At 48.8% G+C, this 22,278-nt stretch overlaps 1 protein-coding gene across 5 annotated transcripts in view; it reads right to left on the reverse strand.

Moving 5' to 3' along the window:
* Nucleotides 1-11,124: 11,124 nt before the first annotated feature.
* APLP2 (amyloid beta precursor like protein 2) overlaps nucleotides 11,125-22,278 on the reverse strand; it is a 29,597-nt gene continuing 18,443 nt past the window's right edge. For 2 of the 5 annotated variants that reach the window (XM_006098244.2, XM_006098242.2), the window contains 7 exons: nucleotides 20,969-21,068; nucleotides 19,333-19,485; nucleotides 17,818-17,853; nucleotides 15,149-15,234; nucleotides 14,214-14,288; nucleotides 13,694-13,849; nucleotides 11,125-12,468 (listed from right to left, as the gene is read on the reverse strand). In XM_006098244.2, the coding sequence (XP_006098306.1) occupies nucleotides 12,367-12,468; nucleotides 13,694-13,849; nucleotides 14,214-14,288; nucleotides 15,149-15,234; nucleotides 17,818-17,853; nucleotides 19,333-19,485; nucleotides 20,969-21,068 (708 nt within the window). In that variant the 3' untranslated portion in view covers nucleotides 11,125-12,366. Of the gene's footprint in view, nucleotides 12,469-13,693; nucleotides 13,850-14,213; nucleotides 14,289-15,148; nucleotides 15,235-17,817; nucleotides 17,854-17,911; nucleotides 18,055-19,332; nucleotides 19,486-20,968; nucleotides 21,069-22,278 lie in introns of those variants that run through there. The other 3 variants (XM_006098245.3, XM_006098243.3, XM_023761995.1) reach the window with 3 other exon arrangements.

Raw genomic sequence — 22,278 nt, forward strand, 5'->3', positions numbered from 1 at the left:
TCCGCCCTCTTGCACTTCAGTGTCCACTGGCGGCGCGACTAGGTCTCAATTACCGCTCTCCAAACCCAAACAAAAACCGGACTGCCCTGGCCCCAGCCTCCCGCAGCCTCCCCCGCGCCCCCGGAGCTGCCCGTTCTCATTGTTAGAGGCCCTTGCTGGCCTGCTTCCAGCTCTCCCTGGGGGAATGGGGGAAAGGGAAGGGTGGGGTCACCAGAGTCCTGAGTTGCTCACCCAAACGCCCTCTTATCTGTTCCCAGCATCCTTTACCCAATTGCAGCCTCTGATACGGATTGATCCCATCCTCAGATGCCCACCTAGCCCGGATTCTGGTCCTACTTTTGGGCCCCTAAATGGTTTCCAAGTTCTCCCTTCAGCCTCCTCCCTTTTTTCTCTACACGTTCTTGGCATCTCGTCTTAGGGCTTTATATAGGTGGCTGTACCTTCCTAGAATTGGCATCGTGGAGTGCCAACTCTGTACTAACGGTGGCCTGGGAACTTCTCCAGTTGTGTTCTACTGGTATACACAGTCAACAAGTACCATTGAGCACTCCTCTAGGTGCCGGGAGACAAGAGTAAAGAAAATCCCTGCTTTGCAGTCCTCCAGCCCCAGACTTCCTTTCCAGACTGGCCCATCTTCCACGGTTTTCTCTGGTTGTGATAGTGTCATTCTCCCAGGCTCAAAACCTTGGAATCATCTTGGACTTCCCACCTCCCCCTTTCATCACCCCCCCCCTCTTTTTTTAAAAGAATAGTTAGTGATTTTTAGAGATAGAGGAAAGGAGAGGGCGAGAGAAACATCGATGTGAGAGGGCAACTTCGAGCGGCCGCCTCCTGCATGCCCCCTACCTGGTTTCGAGCCTGCAATCCAGGCATGTGCCCTTGACTGGGAATCGAACCGGCAACCTCCTGGTGCACAGGATGATGCCCAACCAACTGAGCCACACCGGCCAGGGCTCCCCCTTACATCTTCTATCCAATTAGTCCCAACGCCGGTCAAGCCTTTCTCTCTGGTAGCTGTATGTAGATCCCTTTCTTTCCCCTCCACTTAGAAGATCCCTATGTACACCCCCATCACCCTTTGCCTGGATTTGTTACGAAGCGAGCAATCTCCTGTCTCTAGTCTGCCGCCTCTGCCCTCTGATCTCTTCCACACACAGCAATCAGGTTCCTCTTCCTCAACCACAGCTTTACAGGCTTCAGTGTCTCCTGGATCCAGCCCAACCTCCTCAGCATGGCTTTCACAACGCCACCTGCCTTCCCCGGCAACCTGGCTTCCCAGCATTCCTAGGGGCTCCTCTCAGCCAGGCTTTCCCACCTGTGCACCTTCCCTCACGCTTCTCATTCACTGGGAGGCCCTCCTCCCTCACACCCACCTCTGGTATTGAGACAAAGTCACCTACGGAGTCATCGTAGTCATGGGTAGTCACCAGTGGTATGCACCGACAGTTCCTAGCTCTCTCCTTTCCCGGCACGGGCTAGCATTGCACCCCTTCTCCTTGCAGTCACCCTGGGGGCACAGGTTGAGATAAAACCTCTATGGTCTTGTGACTCTAAGCGGCTGCCACTTGCAGAGACCCCTCTGATGTGCACCGGACATGGTGCATGAATAAGAATTAAGCTTTGGGGCCGAAACCGGTTTGGCTCAGTGGATAGAGCGTCGGCCTGCGGACTGAAAGGTCCCAGGTTCGATTCCGGTCAAGGGCATGTACCTGGGTTGTGGGCACATCCCCAGTAGGAGATGTGCAGGAGGCAGCTGATCGATGTTTCTCTCTCATCGATGTTTCTAACTCTCTATCTCTCTCCCTTCCTCTCTGTAAAAAATCAATAAAATATATTAAAAAAAAAAAAAAAAAAAGAATTAAGCTTTGGGGATGGTAAGCCTCTGAGAATTGAGGGTTGCTCATTGTTGCAGCAAGCCTAGCCCATTCTGACTGATACTCTGTCCTCTCCTTGAGATTTTCCTTCCCTCCAAACCACAACTAGGTCTGCTTGTACCTCCGTCGTGGAATTGACCACCTTTCCTTTGCAGGCCCATCAGTGTCTTGCTCATTCGTTGAGCCCAGCACGATGACTGGCATCATAATTCATGTCAGTTTTATAATAGAAAGTAGACCTGCTGCCTTCCACCATGTAAAGCATTCCAGAGCTAACTAGAAGATATAAAACATGAGTTTCTGCATATTGGGACAAAAATCCCCTGTGTCCCTCCTAGGTAGTGCATCGGGACTATAGTTACCAAAGGCACACGACCTTTCAGTGAATGTGGGTGATTGAAAGTAGCCGGTTTCAAAGTAACGTGAGTGGCATTCATGACTCTGAAACCTGCTGTTCCGCAACCAGAGGAGTGTCTCATATCGTCTCCCAGGTTCCTGGAGCGTCACCTTTCAGCTCTTGGCTAATGAACGCCTTGCACAGAGAAAGGCACACGGTGCTGTCATTTGGACGCAACACACGTGCAGTGCATTTACTGTGAATCCCGGACCCTTCCCCTACGGCCGCTGTGTCATGTCCATGGACACCAAACCCACTTGGTTCCATCCTCATAACATTATGATATGTGAATTAAGTGCTTTTTAAAAAAATACTTTTTTAATTGATTTCAGAGAGGAAAGGGAGAAGGAGATAGAGACATTAATGATGAGAATCATTGATTGGCTGCCTCCTGCACGCCCCACCCTGGGGATCAAGCCCACAATCTGGGCATGTGCCCTGACCAGGAATCGAACCACGAATCGAATCGCAACCCCCTGGTTCATAGGTCGACGCTCAACCACTGAGCCACCGGGGCCCGCCGGATTTATGCATGTTTGATATGCTTTGGTCCATTGCCATTTTTATGCTCGTTGATGTTCACATGGTCTCCTCTTTGGGCAGTGGGAGCCCCCTCCACTGGCTCTGAGTTCTTTGGACCCAATCCTACTCTCTTTGTTTCTGGGCTTTCTGGTAAGATGTGCCAGGTTCGTCTTGCACATTTCCTGCCCCGACATGCAGTTAGCCATTTCTTCAAGGCATCCTACTGTCTTTTAGTGGAAAATGATATTTCAAGACAATCCATTGTTTCTGGGACTTTTGGTGGACAAATGTAGGAATTTTTTAGAGATAAAATACACAACATGTTTATATTGATACTTTCAATTCAAATATTGACTCAACTTATTCTATTTTGCATCTGTATTTACTTTTCCCCACCCCGAGAGTCCTTGTTCTCACGTCACTTTTTTTTTAAGTCCTATCTCCTTTATTAAATGACAGTAACAGGTACAATTTTCTCATGAGAGTTCAGTGAATTTGCCCTTAATGGAGTTTTTGTCAACTTGCCAGCTCACGAACAGCATACTCAAACTAATTTGAGGAAGAAAAAAAAAGAGGAAATTATTAAAAGCTTTGTAGAAAGCTCATAGAATCTCTGAGAGGGCCACAAAGGCAAGAGGGGAGGAAACCCAGCCAGGATCCAGGCCAGCTACTCCAACCACAGTGCTGCTCCCAAAGCCCCCACTTCTCCAGCCCCAGGGATACCCCTCCAGCTCATCACCTGGGCACCGGTGATGTTACCACCGCTGGCTTCCCGCCCCTAGCCGGAGTGGTCTTTGACCTTTGTTCCCTCTTGAATAAGTCTCCTGTGAGTGCAGCTCATTGGCTCACCCACCAGCCTGCTAAGCCGAGGTCTGGTTCCTGCCTTGGGTAGGCAGAACTTACCACATGGAAATCCTCCAAATACAGGAGGGCTGCTCAAAAGACACCCTGGTGTCCACACACTGGGCTCTGGGCTGGTAGTCTGGGGGTATCCTTGGAGCCTTTCGGGAAATGCATTCTATTTCCCTGGGCTACTTCCTCGATGCTCTGTCTTGAGAGCATCATTGAAATGTTCCCTTTCTCTCACCCTCCTTGCCGTCCACATAATCAGCACATCCCAGTCCATCCCTTCTCCCATCTGCTATGTGTAGCTATGCCCAGCCCACTCTTTGACCCATGGTGCTGACCAGCCTACAGGGGCCGACAGGGGCTTTTTAAAATCAAAGTGTGCTGACTCATTTGCTTCCATTCTGAGCTCAATGCCAAGTGCTAGTTAAATGAACTTAAATTTTAATCGAATAATGAAAATATATGTCTTGTGTATTTTAAAAATTCTTGCAAGGTCTTATCTTCACTGTGATTGAAGATAATAATGTTGCAAGCATAGAACAAGAGTGACCAAGACTGACATTTCTACTCCTTGTACAAGCTTTTCAACATCCCTGTCATGAAGTGAAAACAATTTTCATCCAATAAGTTGGCAAAAGTGTTTTAAATTAGCAAGACCACAAATTTACATTTACTCCTAAATAATGATGTTCCTCTCTCTAAGTGTGTTTTGGGTTCAGAGTTGTTAATAAATATAGTGAGGCCAACTTCATTAATGAGACTTGAAAAATAAATGTCAAGTGCACGAAGACAAGCCACTACAACATGTTTAGTGCTTAAAGTCGTGCAATATTCAATTTAGTAATTTACAAAATATCATTAAGGAATGATAATGTCCAGCTTGAGGTTTCCTAATTATAAAAGCCAAAGACAAAAAGCCATAAAAACCATGATAGAATGACTTTTTCTTGTCACAGTCTAAATGGCTGAATACACAGAAAACAACACGGCAACTCTGTGGTCCATTTTTCTGTCGTAAATGCTGTTGGGAGATGCACAGATTTGAAGACGCTAACAAAAATAATGTTAGACTAACAGAGGTTCAGATGAGAGCACAGATGTTTCTATTATTGACCCCGGGAAAGAAGACACCTACCAATAAGGGCTCCTGGTGGCTACCTGGGCTCAAATTTACAAACAGAGCCCAGCAGGTGTTGCTAAACAGGGACCTCTCAGGCCAGCCTTGCCACCTGCCAGCCTGCGCTGTGGTCCTACCTTCTGAGCCACCTTCATAAAGGAGTTCCCGGAATCCTATTTCAACCAATAGGACTGAGACTTTCTCCATTCAGTCAGACCTGGCCAGCTATATCTCATTTAGCATCTTCACCAACCAATCAGAGCAGCTGCTCCGCAGGACTGTGCTTTTTGGACCAATCAAACTGAGGACTTGGAGTCCTTGTTTGCATGAGGACAGGCCAATCAGGGACCAGGGGCAGGGACTTCTCTCTATATGAGCAGAGCAGAGGTGTCTAGCTAGTGGGGCTACCTCCTAGGGCAGTGATGGCGAACCTTTTGAGCTCAGCGTGTTCAGCATTTTGAAAAACCCTAACTTAACTCTGGTGCCGTGTCACATATAGAAATTTTTTGATCTTTGCAACCATAGTAAAACAAAGACTTATATTTTTGATATTTGTTTTATATATTTAAATGCCATTTAACAAAGAAAAATCAACCAAAAAAATGAGGTTGCGTGTCAGAGGTTTGCCATCACTGTCCTAGGGCCTCCTCACAGCTGCATCACAGCTGGGCCGCTGCTCCACAGTCGTGCTGTACCACAACTGAACGGTTGGCATTGAATAGTTCCCTTCTTCACCACACCTCAAATTGGGGATTCTGGTTGGCACTGAATTGGTGCCAATGACCATTGGTTGACACTAGTACAGCCCAGCCAATTGTATGAATCACAAAGTACACAAATACCACTTTTCAAGCGAGCCCTATGTATTGGGGGGGTGGTTGTTTTCAAGAGTTAAAAATAATATCTAACATTAATCAGGCACCTGCTCTGTGCCGGGCACCCGTCTAGGTTTAAGCGCTCTACCTGTGGGTCACTCCCTCCTCACCCAGGGAAGTACTATCACCAAACCCACTTTTTTCAGATGGAGAAATTAGGTTTTACCACCTCAAGGTCACCAAGGAAGTGGCCGAATTAGAAAAAGAACCAGGAAATATGGTTTCAGAATCCCCACATGTAACATTATAGCTGACTCTTAAACTTCACTCATATTTTATGGTAAATAACGTGTTATGTAAAATACGGGAAAACTGTAATACTGATGGGCTGACGGCTCTGGCTGGAGTAAAGAAATATTTCCAAATCAGACTCTGGTGCTAGCCCACCTGGGAACCATAAATGCACACTATGCTACAAAACAGCTTCAATGTAGTTATTTTGATAAGAATCCAGAACTTTAAAAATGTGAGAATCCTTGCAATATTTTTAATAAGATTATAAGTGACCAATAAAACATTTTATACCAAATTGATTTGTTGAGCTTAAAGATGTCACACTGTTTTTAGTTTGTTTTTAAAGCTAAAAAACACCTGTTTTGATTTTTTCAAATATATATGTTTTTTATTGATTTTAGAGAGGAAAGGAGAGGGAGAGATAGAAATATCAATGATGAGAGAGAATCATTGATCAGCTGTCTCCAACCCAGGCATATGCCCTTGACTGGAATCAAACCCAGGACCTTTCAGTCCACAGGCTGATGCTCTATCCACCGAGCTAAAACAGCTAGGGCTGACTTTTTTTTTTTTTTTTCTAAAGAAACTTATGTGCCCTAACTGGTTTGGCTCAGTGGATAGAGTGTCAGCCCGCAGACTGAAGGGTCCTGGGTTCGATTTTGGTCAAGGGCATGTGCCTTGGTTGTAGGTTCCATCCTGGTCCCAGTTAGGGCATGTTGGGGAGACAACCAATCAATGTGTGTCTCTCACATCAATGTTTCTCCCTCTGTCTCTTCCCCTCCCTTCCACACTCTCTAAAAACCAATGGAGACATATCCTCCGGTGAGGACTAACAACAAGATAATAAAAAATAAAGAAAAGTATGCTATGGGGAATTTGGAAACAAAAGTCTGGAAAGATGTCCGTTCTGGGTAATTTTGCTGTTGGAAGTATGTCCGACCTAAAGGACCTGCTTGTATCCTTAACTTGAAAAAAGCCTCGGTAGAGAGGATTGCAAGTGCAGTGTTGTCTGTAACAGGCACCTCTTCCGTTGCGACCTTCTTTGAGGCGTCTACCCTCTGGCTCTTTAAAAAAAGCTTCACAATAAAACTGCACATACAATAAAACTGCACATATTAAAGGTGCACAACCTGATAAGTGAGATGTCTGTGTACACCTGTGAAACCATCAGCTTTGAATAGACCTTTGAACCCGGCTTTCTAATTGCTCTACTTCAAAGTGTTAAAACCCAGTTTAGAAAATCATAAGGCAGGGGCAGCGGAGTAACTGTCTGCGTGGGAGGCAGTGATCTCCTTCCAGAGAAGGGGGAGGGAAAACTGTAAGAGACACCGACACACACTTTCCTTCCTTCACTCTCAACTGAAGCCCTTCGTTTATTCAGTTTCCTCCTGGTGTCCTTTAATGTCCCAGGACACCAACTTGTATTTAGTGCTTCTTTAAGCTCCTGCGGACGGCGGCCGTTCCTCACTTACCTTGTTTTTGATGACTTGGGCGGTGTGCAGGCGTGCTGGTTGGATGTTTTGTAGGGCGCCCCTCGATTTGGGGTTTTTCTCATCAGATCCTGAGGTTGTGCGTTATTGGGGAGGAAGACCAGAGGTAAGGTGCCATGCTTGTCACATGGGATCAAGGGCACCTGCTGTCATCATGTCACTGTGACGCTGGCCCTGACCACCTGGCTGAGGCCATCTCTTTGCTTGAACTAAAATCAGCAATATTTTACTGGACCCAAAAGGCTTTGTACCCTTAACAACTTAAGGGGGGGGGGGAGGAGTCATCATCGTATGCCTTTCAAGTTTTTACTTATGCCAGTACACGTTTATAATTTTAAAATAACTATACATACAGGCATGTACAAAAAGTGTTTCATTGCTGGAGGCTGTTACTCTAATCTCAGTATTTTAATCTCCACCAGATCTGGTGAATGTGGTCAGAGAACTCCCAAGGATTCCTCAAGAAAGTCATGCCCCAACCATTTCTAGAAAAATGTTAATTATGTCTCTGGTCCCATTCTCTGTGCACTGGAGCTGCTCCACAGTAGGGATGCCCCGTGGAAGTGCCCACAGAGGACAGACACCATTTCCCTTTTGCATAGAGGGTAACAAGGCAAGATACCGCCCTCCTTGTTTTAAAAGAACTTGACCCTTTGTCCCAGAAAACAGAGCCTGCTGCACAAGCCACAGACTGGGCTCTGGGCCGAACAGCAGGGACTCGGTGGCCATATCATAGCTGTAAAATGAGAGGACAAGCCATACGGGCCCTTCTAGTTCCTGCCATCCATCCACCTTGTCCGTGTCCATCACTTCCACCGAGTACCAAGAGAGTAGAGTAGACCCCTGGACCTCCCCAAATTTTAGGGCCTCATCGCATCACAATCCGGGTCTCCTAAAACAAGAATGTCAGTGTCAGCCTGGCCAGTGTGGCTCAGTGGTTGAGCGTCGACCTATGAACCAGGAGGTCGCGGTTTGATTCCTGGTCAGGGCACATGCCTGGATTGTGGGCTCGATCCCCAGTGTGGGGCATGGAGGAGGCAGCCAATCAATGATTCTCTTTCATCATTGATGTTTTTAACTCTCCCGCTCCTCCCTGAAATCAATAAAAATATATTAAAAAATAATGAATGTCAGTGTCAGAGCAACTGAAACTGAGCAGATTCCCAGGATACTGGGCTGGCTCGTTTGTCACTGTAGGCGACAGAGGCAAGAGGACAAGGGACCAGTCAGCTGAGAGCTGCCGGCACCTGCAGCTGACAGCACAGTGAGGTGGGCAGGGCCACATTCCTCAGACAGTAGGCTGAGTCACCAGGGAGAAACTGAGAGGTGAGTAAGTTTCTCTCAGGATGTGTCAAAGGTTCGGTGAGGGGCTGGTCTAGGGCCAGGCCTGCTGGCCAGTCCCTGACTTACACCATCCCCATGGCATTTCTTTCAAAATTAAAAACTTTCTCTACCATATGTACAGCCCTCCATCCATTCAGGGTGAGGGAGAGATGTGGGCTTGGTTGCACTGACATTCACCTCTAACCCTGAATGCCTCTGTACTGGCCCCATCTGTGTAATGAATGGGTGAACAGAACTCACTGCAAGTTCACCAGCCCGAACTTCTCCAACGTCCATCAATAGGAGAGCTGGTGATGGTCAAAGTCCCAACAGTTGACCAGCGGATAGGTCCTCACTGACACTCACCAGCTTGTAGGATGACTGACACGTGTACCGAACAAGGGCTGACGGACAGCTACCTGGGCCTGCTCTCTGCTCCATCCCTCACCCCTGGACTCAGACAACCTCAGCTCTCTAGGAGAAAGCCAGGCTAGAAAGGCTTAAACAGTTAAATGAGACAACGCCTGTAAAGCGGCCAGCAGGGGGCAGGCACATAAGAAAGGAACGAAGCTGGCCTGTGAGACTTGGACTTCCGAATGCTGGATCCACACTTTCCAACGGACCCTGCACAGGGTTAAGTGGCTTCACTCTTCTCACTCTGGCAGAAACTAGTGTCAAAAAATTCTTTCAGGTTTCATCTTTTCTACAGCCTTCCTGGCAGCAACGTGAGTGGCTGGTGCAGAAGGGAGAGGCAGATGAGGAAGTACTGACGGTTACAAAGAACCAGCCTGTTGAACTGGTTCGCCCCCAGGTACTTCCTGGCCAGAGGCTCTTAAAATGCACACTCCCTATTCTAGTATCCTAGGGAAGATGCCTCACATGTGTGCACACATGGACATTTACACATACACATGCCTGCTCTGCTTATAATGCACCACATAGGTAAACTGGCATTACACTGAGTGTCAACTGTAACTGAAAAATGAAAGGAAAAAAATAACTCAAAAACGAAGGCTGCAAACACGTCTCTGAAAATTTAGTCACAAGACCTGTTCATTGTCTCCAGGACCAAGAAAAGTCTCATTTAAGAAATTAATAAACTTTGCCGGACAATACTCTTGGCTGGATTTCTCTTACATTTTTTTTTAAAGCTAATTTGTACTTTATTCTATTTTTTAAAAAAATATATTTTTATTGCCTTGAAAAAGGAAGTAGAGGGAAAGAGAGATAGAAACATCAATGATGAGAATCATGGATCGGCCGCCTCCTACCCACCCCACTGGCGATCAAGCCCACAACCCAGGCATGTGCCCTGACAGAGAATGGAACTGTGACCTCCTGGTTCATAGATCAACGCTCAACCACTGAGCCACGCCAGCTGGGCTGTACTTTATTCTTAAGTTTGATCAAACAAATGACCACTACACATTTACAGGAAACCAACAGCACAAAGGACACAGGTAATTTAGAAAAGGAAATCTTTATAACCCTGGCCAGTGTTTCCCAGTGGTTAGGATGTCAGCCTGCACACCAGAGTCTCAGGTTCGATTCCCAGTCAAGAGCACACACCTTGGAAGTTTGATCCCCTGCCCAGTCGGGGCAACTAATCAATGTGTCTCTCACATCGATGTTTCTCTCTGTCTTCTCTCCCTCCCACTCTTTCTAAAAAGCAATGGGGAAAATGTCCTCAAGTGAGGATTAAGGAAAAATAATTAACATAAACTCAGATGAATCTGCCATCATATAAAGAATGCTCCAAGAAATAGTAGGAGGAAGCAGCTCTTAAGAAATTTTAAAATAGGATGACAACATTCACTAGAAACGCTGGAAGACAAAAGCAAAGCAATCGTTCAGATTCTAGAATAAAGCTAAAGAAGCAATCAGGGAGGTTCGGGTCTAAACAATTAGAATTTTAGAACATACTTAAGTTATAATGGAGGAAAGCATTGAAGAAATAACAAAATTATTTCTCTGAGATTCATAAAAGACACATGCCACTAGGTTGAAACCACTTTCCCTGTTATTTTTTTTTAATGTATTTTTATTGATTTCAGAGAGGAAAGGAGAGGGGGAGAGAGCAACATCAATGATGAGAGAGAATCACTGGTTGGCTGCCTCCTGCACGCCCACAAACATCTCTCTGAAAATTTAGCCACAAGCCCTATTCATTGTCTCGCATCAGCTCTCAACCTGGCATGTGCCCTGACCAGGAATTGAACCGTGACCTCCTGGTTCATAGGTCGGTGCTCAACTACTGAACCACGCTGGCCGGGTGTTATTTTGATAGAATTCAAACTCAAGAGTCCGCCGCGTGTGCTGAGTAGAGTAATTCTCGCCCGTCAGCGGCTGGCACCTGCAGGGAGGGCGAGTCCCACCGTCCCGGAGGCAAGAGGGTCAAAACCATCACAGAGTGACGCCAGGCCAATCACACAAGGAGTCCTGGTGGAAGTTAGAGTATTTATTGATGTGTTTAAACTCTGTACATTCTCCACAGATCAGATTAAGGAGTTTGTAGGTGAAGTTTACCTGTGCATAGTGGGGAGAGACATGGATAAGGGGAAGGGAGGGGGAAAAACAGTCACAGGGAAATAGAAAAAAATACACCACAGGTTACCAGAACCTTCAGAATAAAAAAAAAGAGGAAGCGGTGACATCAACATCAACTACACAAGCATGACAGAGGCGTGGGAAGGAACGAAGCCTCGCCGCGCTGCATGTGTCAGGCATCGCCCGGCCTCCTGCTACGCAAAGCCAGCCCCGTGTCTCCGGGCACTGCCCCGTGATGGTCATCTTCTGAGTGAACACCAGGCGGGTGCGGGGGGAGGGCAGGCAGTCAGGGGACAGCGGGAGGCGGGTCAGTGCCTTCAGAGGGAAATGTCCACGGAGGTAAAGACAGCACATCGGACATTACGTGGAGGGAGTGAGGTGTAAAAAGCTACGGTGGGTGAACGGTGGACGGTGAGGTCATATACACACTACAGGCTACTATCCGTGGAAGAACTGGATTTCGAAGGAGAGGAGTGTGGGCGCCCATTCTGTGTACACGGGCTCCGCTCAAAGATGCTGGGACGCAAATGCTTTAACTCCTTGGTGACACTGAGGAACCAGCAGCGGGAACGCTAGATCCCAGGAAACTGGTCCTTTACAATGACTTGGAGAGGGATCGGATGTGCTTCAATGGTCTCACAGTTCCCTACCCACTTAGTTTCTCAGCGACTTCCTGAAGCTCATTGGAAAAGGAAATACTGCCTTTTAAAAACTAAGAACCAGGACAGTGGATGAGCCTCAGTGACTTATTAATGCAACCGGGACATTGCCCTGCATGGACGGTGTCACTGCAAACCAGCACCCCCACATCGATGGAGAGCACGTGAGACAACACAACAGAAGGGGATGCCTGGTTAATTTAAAAAAGAAAGCTACATCAGTCAGGTATCTGCAATAGACCATTTTCTCATTTCTTTAAGGTTTATATATCATATAGTTATATTAACATTTTCACCCATTTAAAAGAATGGAAATTGTGATCCTACAGTAGTACTTTATAGTCTTAGTGATCCAAGAGGTCTGAATGTAAGATGAGCTCCTCTGGAAGTAACTGTCGGTCAGCAGTCGATCCAACACACGGACCTCCTGGCCCACCTGCACCCCCACTCCAGTGGGGGGGACATGCGCCTTCTCCCCCTTAGACCTGCATCTGCTCAAGATACTTGTAGGTCGGGTTTTCATAACCGTGGTTCTGCATCTTGTTCAGGTGGCGCTCCTCAGGGGTGAGCATGGGGTCGACCTGCAGGAACAGAGATTGTGGGTCACAGCAGGGCACCCAGGAGACGGCACAGGGCTCAGAAAACCTGGGATCACCACCAGCCCAGTGTCTTGTTTCCACTGGGTGAACAAAATGAGTGAGGACACAGGACAAGGACAAGAGGCAATGCTTCTGCAAGCTGGAGCCCTAAAAGCCTCATCCAAGTTGGAGAACAGTGAGCTGAATTTCCTAGCTCCACAGCCAGGAGCGAGTCTGTTCTCCCCGCCACCTGGGACAGCGAGGGGAACATCCTTATAAAACAGCGCCGAGGCCGATGCTCTGCCAAGTCTTCCCAGCTCAGAAGCTCTAACACCAGGCCCTGTGCTACAGGAGCTGGAACCCAGTAACTGAGACATGTCTGGAGCTAATTTTCCAGAACGTGCTACATTCTTTATTGCACTCACTTTCCAGAATCGAGAGACCCTGGCATTTCCACCAAGTGGTGAGTTCTAACTACCCATCAGGATGGAGAGAAACAATCTGCTCTGCTTTCTACATTTCTTGTTGCCTTTTTTTCCCATTAAAAAATAAGAATAGCTCGGCTGGCTCAGCTCAGTGGTTGTGGGTTGACCCATGAACCAGGAAGTCACAGTTCGATTCCTGGTCAGGGCACATGCCTGGGTTGTGGACTTGCTCTTCAGTGGGGGGTATGCAGGAGGCAGCCGATCAATGATTCTCTCTCAACATTGATGTTTCTACCTCCCGCTCCATTCCTCCCTCTGAAATGAATTAAAAAACATATTAACAACAACAACAAAAAGAATAGTATTAGTCCTGGTTATAGTTTTAAGACTGAACCACTCATGATTACCTCTGTTGCCTGATGTGCCACAGACCTGACTTGTTCTTTATAAAACAAGTCAAGAACAAAGAAGAGCATTACAGTCCTCCATGCTCAGATACCCAACATGCCTGAAAAAAGGAAACACTAAGAATCGGAGAGACAGGTCCACCCTCTGCAACATAAAATGCTCTTAGGATTTCCTCACACTCACAGTCAGAGCCAAATTAATGTTAACGTCGGTAACAGCCCTTTGTCACAGAATCAACATAATTCAGTTGGGGCTTTCAAAACATGAGCTAATGATCCAGTGAGTGATCTAGTTGACGGGCAGCGCCCAAGAACAGACATCTGAACGCCAGCAAAACCCGCCAGCTGAGAGCAAGCCCCCAGCTCGGGGCCAGCGGGAGAAGCCCAGCCACTCACCTCCACGATCCCATGGCTGATGGTGCCGTACTGCCTCTTCCTCAGCATCACCAGGCTGATGACTATGACCGTAGCAATGGCCACCGCAATGACCAGCAGGCCGATGAGGGCACTGCTGCTCAGACTGAAGTCCTCCCGCAGCGACCCCACAGATTCCTACGGGACAAGGCAGACGTGCAGGAAAGCCCGTGACCACTTGCACGGCGTGGAAGGCAGGCACCGAGACGCCCTCAGTCAGGGACGTGCCCTGCAGTCCTGTCCCGAAGCCCGAGCAGCTCCAGGGCCCAGCTTTCTAGGTCCCACCCACCTGGGAGGACCCCCACTTTTCCAGGTCCCACCCACCTTGGAGGACCCCCACTTTTCCAGGTACCATCCGCCTGGGAGGACCCCCAGCTTTCCAGGTCCCACCCACCTGGGAAGACCCCCACTTTTCCAGGTACCATCCACCTGGGAGGACCCCCACTTTTTCCTGTCTCCATGAAGATTAACCCCCTATTAGGTTCTGGGGCTAAACACATACCGGCTCTTCCTCAAGGCCTCCAACTCTCTCAGAATTGAAGATCATCTCCTTCACATCCAGAGTCTCATCAATGACCTGCAACACACGGAAGAACGTCAGTAACTGGGGGGGAATCTAGTGTAAATGTAACGCTATTACGTGTGGTGGAGGGAAACAGATACAGGTGGACACAAACCCACCAGTTCTGCCTCATTCACCTACCAGTGGTCGGCAAACCGCGGCTCTTTAGCCACATGCGGCTCTTTGGCCCCTTTAGTGTGGCTCTTCCACAAAATACCACGTGTGGGTGCGCACATACCATGCGCAGAAGTTGGTATTTTGTGGAAAAGCCACACTCAAGGGGCCAAAGAGCCGCACGTGGCTCGCCAAAGAGCCACATGTGGCTCGCGAGCCGCAGTTTGCCGACCACTGACCTACAGGGTCACGTAAAGCAGAGGGTCCTTCCAGGGCCTCTTCCTGCATCTGCCCTTAGGGAACTGTTGTGGGAGGTATTTCAGGACAGATTACCAGGAAGCCCAGTTGAAACATCAAACTCGGTTAAGAATAATCCAGAAATAGGAGAGAGAGAAAATGCTAGAATGATTAACAGGAGGTGTGAACCTAAGGCAGCACCGAGCCGAAGCCAGTCTCCTCCACGTTCACACTGAGTCTCTCCTCACTGGAAAACGGCCTCTGACATCCTACTTGTCTCTTTAGTTACAAATACATTTTCCCACTGCACAGCAAGAAAGGAGCTACTGCTGAGAAGTAATTCTTCATCCCTGTTACACCCAAAGGCTAAACACGGGAACCGTGGGAGCAGCTGGGGCCCACCCGCCTGCCACCGTGCGGAAAAGGAACATGCAGGCCACCTGGAGGGCACCCGAAACAAGGCCATGCACGCGCATTATTCTCCAAATGAAAACAGGGCGGGGCAAGAGAGAGAAATGGCTCACCATGTTTTCATCCACTTTGTTCTTGCTGTTGATCACCTTCTCCTCGGCGCCTATCAGCCCTCCGTCCTGCTCGCCCAAGCCAGAGCCTGTGTGGAGAGAGCGCAGCTGCATTCCCCAGGGCATCTGTGCCTCTCACAGAAGCAGCGACGCCCTCCTGGGGGAGCCTCCTGGGGCAGCGCCCCCCAGTGCCTCCCCGCAGCAGCAAGGCGCTCCTCGGCTCCCGTGCGGAGGAAGCGCTGTGCTGGCAGGATGGATGGAGCGGGCGGTTTCCAGAGGCTGATGGAGTAATGGAGAGGAGCGCGCTGACTGGACCAGCTGGGAAAGATGGAGCACAAGCCTTCAGAAGACAGTGCTTATTGTAAGAGCACGAAGCTAGAGCCACGGCCTTCCAGCATGGAACCCACGGGACGCCCCAGGTGATACTACCGAGCCCCTCCTCCTCCAACAGCTGGGGCTCCCTTCCCATGAACAACTGTCAGACCTCAAGCACCTTTTATCCCACGGGCAATTCTTTCTGATTGAAAGAACCCCCTTGACCTTAACCCCTTCCCTTTGTCCTTTCAAGCTACAGCTGCTCTTGGGAGACACCCCCGGGTTATAGCACTTCCAGCACCATCTGTAATCATGGATTTTCTCCTGTTTCCCACCAGGCTGTCCCCTCTCTGGGCCTAGATCACAGATGATCACATCCCTGATGGTCATTAGAGCATGGACAGGAAGGAAGCTTCCATAAAAAGGCGGAATCCTGACGTCAGGGCGGAAGGCACCGTTCTTTAAAGGAAGCAACAACAGCACCACTCCTCTTGTCAAGGTCAGACGTGGCCTGAGCCGACGTCACTTGTGCGTGGCACTCCAAACGGCCGCACCAGAGACAAGCCAGCGCAGCCCCGGCAAGAGGAAGCGAGGAGCAAGCCTCTCTTTTTATTTTTAGCTCCAAAGCATGTGACTCCCAGCTACCCTAACACTTGCTCATTAATAAAAACCTACCCAGTTCTTACAGACGTCTGATTTGAACCTCTTATAAACAGAGCGACCTGACAGGATGCTCGGCATTCAAAGCGGCCACCTGCCAGCGAGGAACATTCCAACACGAGCATCTGCAAAGCCGGCCAGCCACCGGGGAGCGTTCCAGCTCACGCCAGACCTGCTCTCGCCACGGAGCAATGGGTAACAGCTACTGCTGACCCCACAGGCCGCTGACGCAGCCCCTCGTGAGCGCACAGCCAACAATGACGCCAGTTTTCTCTAGGGCTTTCATTTTAAAGAATAATTTCACAGCTGGATTCTAGGGGAAGTTAAGCCAGGGCTGGCGTTTGTTGTCTCAAAATGCCAACGAAACAGCACCTCCACTATTTGAGGGAGAGGAACGGTGCCCCCTCAGCAAGCATGCGCCTGCCAAGCCTGAGCCACTATAACTGAGCTCCTTCCACTTCTATCACATCTCCTCCTTAAAACTGGGAAGGTCAGGGGGCAGGATCCTATTTGAGAACTAACGTGGCACTGGATCTGCTACTAGTCCACACTGTTTCAATACTTTTTTGGTGATATAACCCACTTGTTTCTTAAATACTAAGCAAAACCATTTTGATTTGGTGAAACATGTTTCAATTATCCCAACAGTTGGGGTTCAAGGGTGAAAGCCAGCTAACCTCCTAAAAAATGTATCTTGATCTGTGAACATCTTAGATGTGTGACCTGTAAACATCTAGGGTGTGCTGTTTGGAGCAATGTAACCACAGCGACCAAGGTCATAGTGAAGCATTCACATAGAAGCATTCACATTAGAAGGCTGGAGTTGTACTTCTGTTCCGAGATAAGCTGGGGCACCCCCACCACCCATTGCTGGCCCGGGAGCACCACCTGGCCCACCACAGCTTGTCTGCAAAGCCCGCCGTGGGCTTGGAGACACACACTGAGAACACGAACCCTCAGAATGGCTCACGGTGACTGCAGACACTGGGCGACCCAGCAACCTGGGACATTCAGCAGTCGACACTGCATTTTATGCAACAAACAGCAGGGGCTTTGAAGACAGAGGAGCTGGGTTCAATTCTGGTTTCTCTGCCCCTTAAACTCATTACTTTGAGCAAGTTCTGTAACTCTAAGGCTTCTTCGACTGCCTCATCTAGGAAAAATCCCACCTACAGTGCCCATATAATGTTACCTCTTCCTGACATGAGACTCACTGCAGAGTCTCCACCTGCTGCACCCATCGGCTTCTAGAATGCTCTACTTAATGCAACAACCAGGGGACATGAGACAACTACAGTGGACAGGTGGGCACGAAGGGCAAGGACAAAGAGGGAAAAGACATAGTGGGAGCAGCAGAGAAAAAGATTAAAAAAAAAAGACTCTCTACCTGACAGAGATTAAGCCTATTTGCTTTCATATGGTCAAAGTCTCCCCGGATTAAAGGACCTAGGAAACACCTCTGGCTACTCTGTTCTCTGGGCACCCAGAGGGCAAACTTGGGATGGCCACCTGGTGACCAAGGTCACTGGCACTGGGCTGGATGCTGGAGACAGGACTGCTGTGGCTCCACGCACAGCCACGGTGGAGGAAGGAGGTGGAAACAGTCGGTGATGTTATGAAACAGAACATGAGATTCGGACACACTGGGGAAGTGACAGGGATGAAGGTCTTAAAGGGAACATCTCTGACAAACCAACCTTTTTTCATTGGGTGGTACAACTCCGGCTGGGTGTCTAGCAGAAAGGAAAACAATAAAAACAAAATAGCACAAAAGGAGATTAAGAAGGAAAATGGCTTTCAAATTTCCTACTTTAGAATTCCTCTACAGTGTGAACCAAAACTCCTCTTCCTTAAAACCCGGCCTGAAAGTCCCACAGACCAAACAGCAGTGAGGGCCGGAAGGTGGGAGAGAAAGGAGGTCTGTCTTGGGTCTTCTGGAGAAAAATCTGTGAGATTCCAAAATTATTTAGCTCAGCCCACAAAATTCTTTTTCTTAGAAAAATAACAAAATCAGAAGTTGGTAGATTGCAGTTTTCTGAAAAGGAGACAAGGTCTTACTTCAAATATGCCCTGATGCTCCCACCCAAGGAGCTGTGTAGGCATGGCTGCCATGCTTGCCACGGAGCCTGGGGTTGGGAGGGCAGGTTTGGGGAGGGGAGGGGCAGTGGTGCCTCCTTAATCAGCTCCTTTCTCAGATTCTGCTGTTACTGGAGGGTCAACTGAGTTGGCAGCTCCAAGGTAACTAGTTCAGAAAGCGATTAAGGTCTGGAGGCTAAGCTGGAGGCCCCTCCCCGCTCTGGGGCCTCCCCAGGCCTCCACCAGCACTACTATACCAGGTCCGAGGCCTGTGGCACCGAATCAGGTGGGCTCAAATCCTCACTCTCCACCTACAAGCTACAGGACCCTGGGCAGACAACCTCTCTGAACCTTGGAACCCCAATGGGGAAACTCTGAGGCTTAACTGAGAGCACCCGGGAATGATGCTTAGTGAAGCTGGCATTCGATAAGGACTCTATAGCTATGGCCTCTATTTTTATAACCACACCATCAGCAAGAGTAGCAGACAAATATAGAGACTGATTCCACACCCTGGTCCAGGGCCTGCTCTCCCTCTGCACTTGGTGTTGCTGGTGCAGACCCAGGGTCAGAGGTCCCCTTGGAATGCAAGATCCAGCACGGGGTAGCAGTTGGCATGCCTGACCGGAAGGACAGGGACACAGCTTCCTATCCCCACCCAATAGCACAGTAAGTCGTGTCATCTCTATAGCCTCTCCATTATCTGACTCCCAAGACTGCTATGAAAAGATAAGGACATAATTTAACATGAAAGTGCTGTGTCCACGGTAAAATGACTTCCACATGTAATAAGGTTTACACATACTGGAGGTAGCTGATAGGCCCAGAAAAAACTGTAGTCTTTAAGCAAACCATCTATAAACTGTCAGAAATAGGACTAACCTCATGGTGATAATGAAACCAGCTATCTGAAAGCTCCCACTACGGTGCCCGCACATAGTAGGTGCTCAATGACTCAAGTCTCCCTTGCCCTGCCCGACTTTCACTAGGAACACAGCTTCACCAATACAATCCAGGTCCAAAAATCTGACTTCAATTTTCTAACTGTAGTCTTCTCCCTTCTTGCCCCCACCTCCACCCACCCCCACCCCACCCTACCCCCACCGCCAAGAAGTTGCACTGTCAATCATACACACCTTCATTCTCAGGTAAGGACGGGAAGGGATGGAAGGGGCGGAATGGTGGGATCTCATCACTTTCTTCAGAGCTCACCCGGACGTCCACAGGGGTCTCTGAGATAGAGGACGTGAACTGGTCCATGTCTGCACGCTGTTCTTGAAGCAGCTCATCTGACAAAGACAGACACGGCAGGGAGCCAGGTTTTCAGAAGGCTCTAGGTTCTAGACATAGGACCAGAGTCTGAACAGGATGCGTTCATGTGATTACAGCTCAAGAGACCTGCCGCGAGGAGCAGCTCACCAGCTCACAACTGTCACTGACGGCCTGACACACCTTCTGATTCTGTGGTGCTGCAGAACCCCAGCACTGGGGGCCCGGGCTCCATCCTGGGCACCCGTCTTCTCTACTGATTTCATCTAAGGCACAGCCTTAAACACCACGCACCCAGCATGGCCCCCAAATCTGTACCTTAACTAACGCCTGAGCCCTGGCTCATGAGGCTACGGGCCTACGTGACACGCCCACTCCACGTCCAACAGCAACTTCCATTTAAAACGAGTGTAGACACCGCTCTGCCTCAGTAAACTCTGGCACCGCCACCCACTCACTGCTCGCAATGAAGACCTGAGCATCATCCTTGATGCTTTTCTTTCCCTCAACCCCCATCTGACTCACTGCACGGCCTGTCCACCTCCTTCTGAACCGTATCCTGAGACCCCCCACAGCTCTCTCTCCTCCATCACCACCCGTGCACACAACCACCAGCTCTCGCCCGGACTTTTACAACCGCTTCCCGGCGGGCTCCAATTTTAATCGGCTCTCCAAACAGCATCTAAGTAATTTTTTTAAAAATTCATGTTCTTTTAAAAGCATAATCCAGATCTTGTCACTCACTAGTTTAAAAGCCTCTAATGGCTATTATCCTGAACTAAAATCCAAACCCCTAGATTTTGCTAAAATCTCTTAACAAACTGGCCTCTGCCTACTTCTTTGGCCTCGCTTCTCCCTGATCTACTCCAATGTGCCTGCCGCTTGATTTACACGCCAGGCCTCTGCTGGAGTCCTGCCTGTGATAGGGATGTTCTCTGCCCTGGGGTCTCCGGTTACTGGCCCTGAGACAGCCTCCCTGACCACCCAGCCACTCACCACCACAACCCGAGTTTACCCCCCTCCACAGCTCACACCACCTGCTGATACTTGTTTTCCTGTCTGTCTCTCCTACGCTGAACTCCAGGAGATACTGTCTGCTTGTGCACTGCTTACACTGTGACACAGGGCAGATAATAAATATTCACTGAATAAATGGAGAAGGTAGAGACCAAGAGGGAGAGGAGTGAGAACGTGTGTAAAATAGGTGCCTTGAAATACATCAGCACAAGGGGGAAAAGGTAACAGGAGACTCCCCCAGGCCCTTGCAATTTTACACCCTAGAGTTTTCTTCCGGTAACAGAGTGAAGGTCAATGAAACTCAAGGCTCGGTGGCTCACAGCCAGTCCTTGACCTGGACACGTGAATTCCAGACTTCTGAACCCCCGGGGTGCTAACACCCCGCCTCATGGCTTCCTGCGGCCTAGTTCTCTAATCTCTCTCGGCCATCACTCACAAGCCTTCACAAGACCCCACCTGACTGATACAAACACAGTCAGCACCCACCAATTTCCTCTTGGATTTCCTGGGCTACATAGGGCACTTTGTAGAGCAGAGAGAGGCTCTGGTTCCTCCTTTCTTCGATCACGTGGAGATGTGTCATCACCTGGAAGGACAGCATGTGAGAGGCCTGTCAGCAACACAGCTGGGGAGGAGGACTAGCCACACACACTCCCGCAGGGACAGCCACACACACGCTGCAAGGCCAGTCCTCCACAGCGCCCAGCAGAGCAGCTGGCAGAGGGAATGCACTAATCCCCACGCACGTACTGACCACTGAAGTGAAGCATTGTGCAGACTGTGCAATACCCCTCAGTGATCTGAGAACTGACCAGAGTCCTTCAAGTTAAAGAAAATTAAGAATCCTCACTAGCCAGCTGCTGACTTGCCTTTCATATAACTGACTGTGCTGAATGAGTTACAAAGAACCCTAGTTTGCGCAATACCGGGTACTCAGTAAGGTTTTTCTGAGTGAACCAGGAAAGAGTTGGCCAATTTCTACCGCTGGTCAGATTAGATGGGATAAAAAAGAGAAGGAAATCACTGGCTAAAAAGTAGATTTGGGGGGAGAGGGAACCAGTCACAGACACTGCTTTGTGAAGTAACTGCTTAAAATGATTTTCATGGTGATAACCAGTTTATTCCTACTTAACTAAATTAGCTATTCTTTCAAAAACTTACGCTAAGGTATATACAAACCTGATTTTAAGGGCGTCAAATAAGATTTATCTACCACCCGTCCGTCTTCCATGGCTCACTACCCTTTCTGAACGCAAATTTCCAAGGTTGCCATTAAAACTGGTCACTTACTTTTAAAGCTTCTGGTGGGAAAGAAAGGTGATTTGGGGTAACTGCCACCCCCATGACACAGCGAGACCCGCTGCAGCTCACACAGCTATTTGAGGTTACTCCTGCCTGGCTACACTTGCAGTTACCAAGCTCTTCCTACAGAGGGCGAGCTAAACCCATGGATTCATTATGTGGGCTACAATCCATTAACATGAAGGGTCAAAATGGGGGTGGGTGGGCTGGAAGAGTTAACTGGCAAGATGCTTTTATTGTAGACGGATATCTCTCTGACCATTAGAAGCCAGGATGGAGCAATTTAATTTTATATCTGCCATGCTTTCAATCAAGTAGACTGATAGGAAAGAGGGAATGCCTCAGAGAGAAAATGCCTAGAAAGGAAAACGAGGCCCACCCCCGTCTGAGCATGTGCTGGCATCGTTCCACTTCTTCACATGAACTGAGGAGCCATCTGAGGGAGGAAGGCCCACACCCATGAGGACAGAACTGCACTGTGGGGGGAAGGCTGC

This window comes from Myotis lucifugus, unplaced genomic scaffold (assembly GCF_000147115.1).
Source record: "Myotis lucifugus unplaced genomic scaffold, Myoluc2.0 scaffold_225, whole genome shotgun sequence".
Taxonomy (NCBI): Eukaryota; Metazoa; Chordata; class Mammalia; order Chiroptera; family Vespertilionidae; genus Myotis; species Myotis lucifugus.